The sequence below is a fragment of the Merops nubicus genome, unplaced genomic scaffold (assembly GCF_000691845.1).
Source record: "Merops nubicus isolate BGI_N331 unplaced genomic scaffold, ASM69184v1 scaffold37128, whole genome shotgun sequence".
NCBI lineage: Eukaryota > Metazoa > Chordata > Aves > Coraciiformes > Meropidae > Merops > Merops nubicus.
Window position 1 is genome coordinate 1 of NW_008624358.1, and position 683 is coordinate 683.

At 59.7% G+C, this 683-nt stretch overlaps 1 protein-coding gene across 1 annotated transcript; it reads right to left on the bottom strand.

Annotated features, from left to right (window-relative positions):
* Positions 1-533: 533 nt before the first annotated feature.
* On the bottom strand, positions 534-650 carry TUSC2 (tumor suppressor candidate 2; the record flags this gene model as incomplete). The annotated part of the gene is made up of 1 exon (XM_008945361.1): positions 534-650. A coding segment is annotated over exon 1 (117 nt), but the record flags the coding sequence as incomplete, so codon positions are not given.
* Positions 651-683: the final 33 nt, after the last annotated feature.

Consider the following 683-nt stretch of genomic DNA (forward strand, 5'->3'; position numbering starts at 1 on the left):
CACTGCCGAGCAGCTGCGGGGAACGTGCGCACTCCTGTCAGCAGGGGAGGGGCTCTGGCCGCTACTCCTGAAAACAGGGGCTGGCCCTCTGCAGCAACGTGACACCGGCTGTGCGCACACAGCAGCCTGCACCGAAGGGAAAGCCCTTGGTGATGGGATGCTGTAGCTGTGCAGGGCTGCCTGGCACTCTTTGCCCCAAAACAACCCCTCAGCTGGGCTATCTTCCCCAGCCTGGCACCTCCGAGGGACTGGGACACCACTTCCCTCAGGAAAAGGCGGCTGGAGGGCACCCTCCAGGTATCACTAGCTCTTCCTCACCTGCCACATCCTTGCTAGTTGGCATAACTATGAGCCAGGAGCCACAGCTCAGAAGCAGATGCTGGGAGTGGAGCACCAAGTCTTGACTTTCTCGGCAAGAACGAGCCCCGAGGAATGAGGCCCATGTGCAGGAATCTGGACAATAAACCTGGGACTTCAGGCGACCACCGTGGCACTTCAGCACCACCTTCCCCCCACCCTTCTCCGCACGCTACCTGAGGTATCAGGTTCTTGTGGATCCTCTTCAGCTTAGCGCGCTTCCTCCCGTTCTTGGTAACGATTGTCTCCTCGTAGAACTCATGGGCCAGATCCCCATCCTCGTCGTAATACATAGAGCTGCCCAGAGCGAGGGGAGGCGGCAGGTA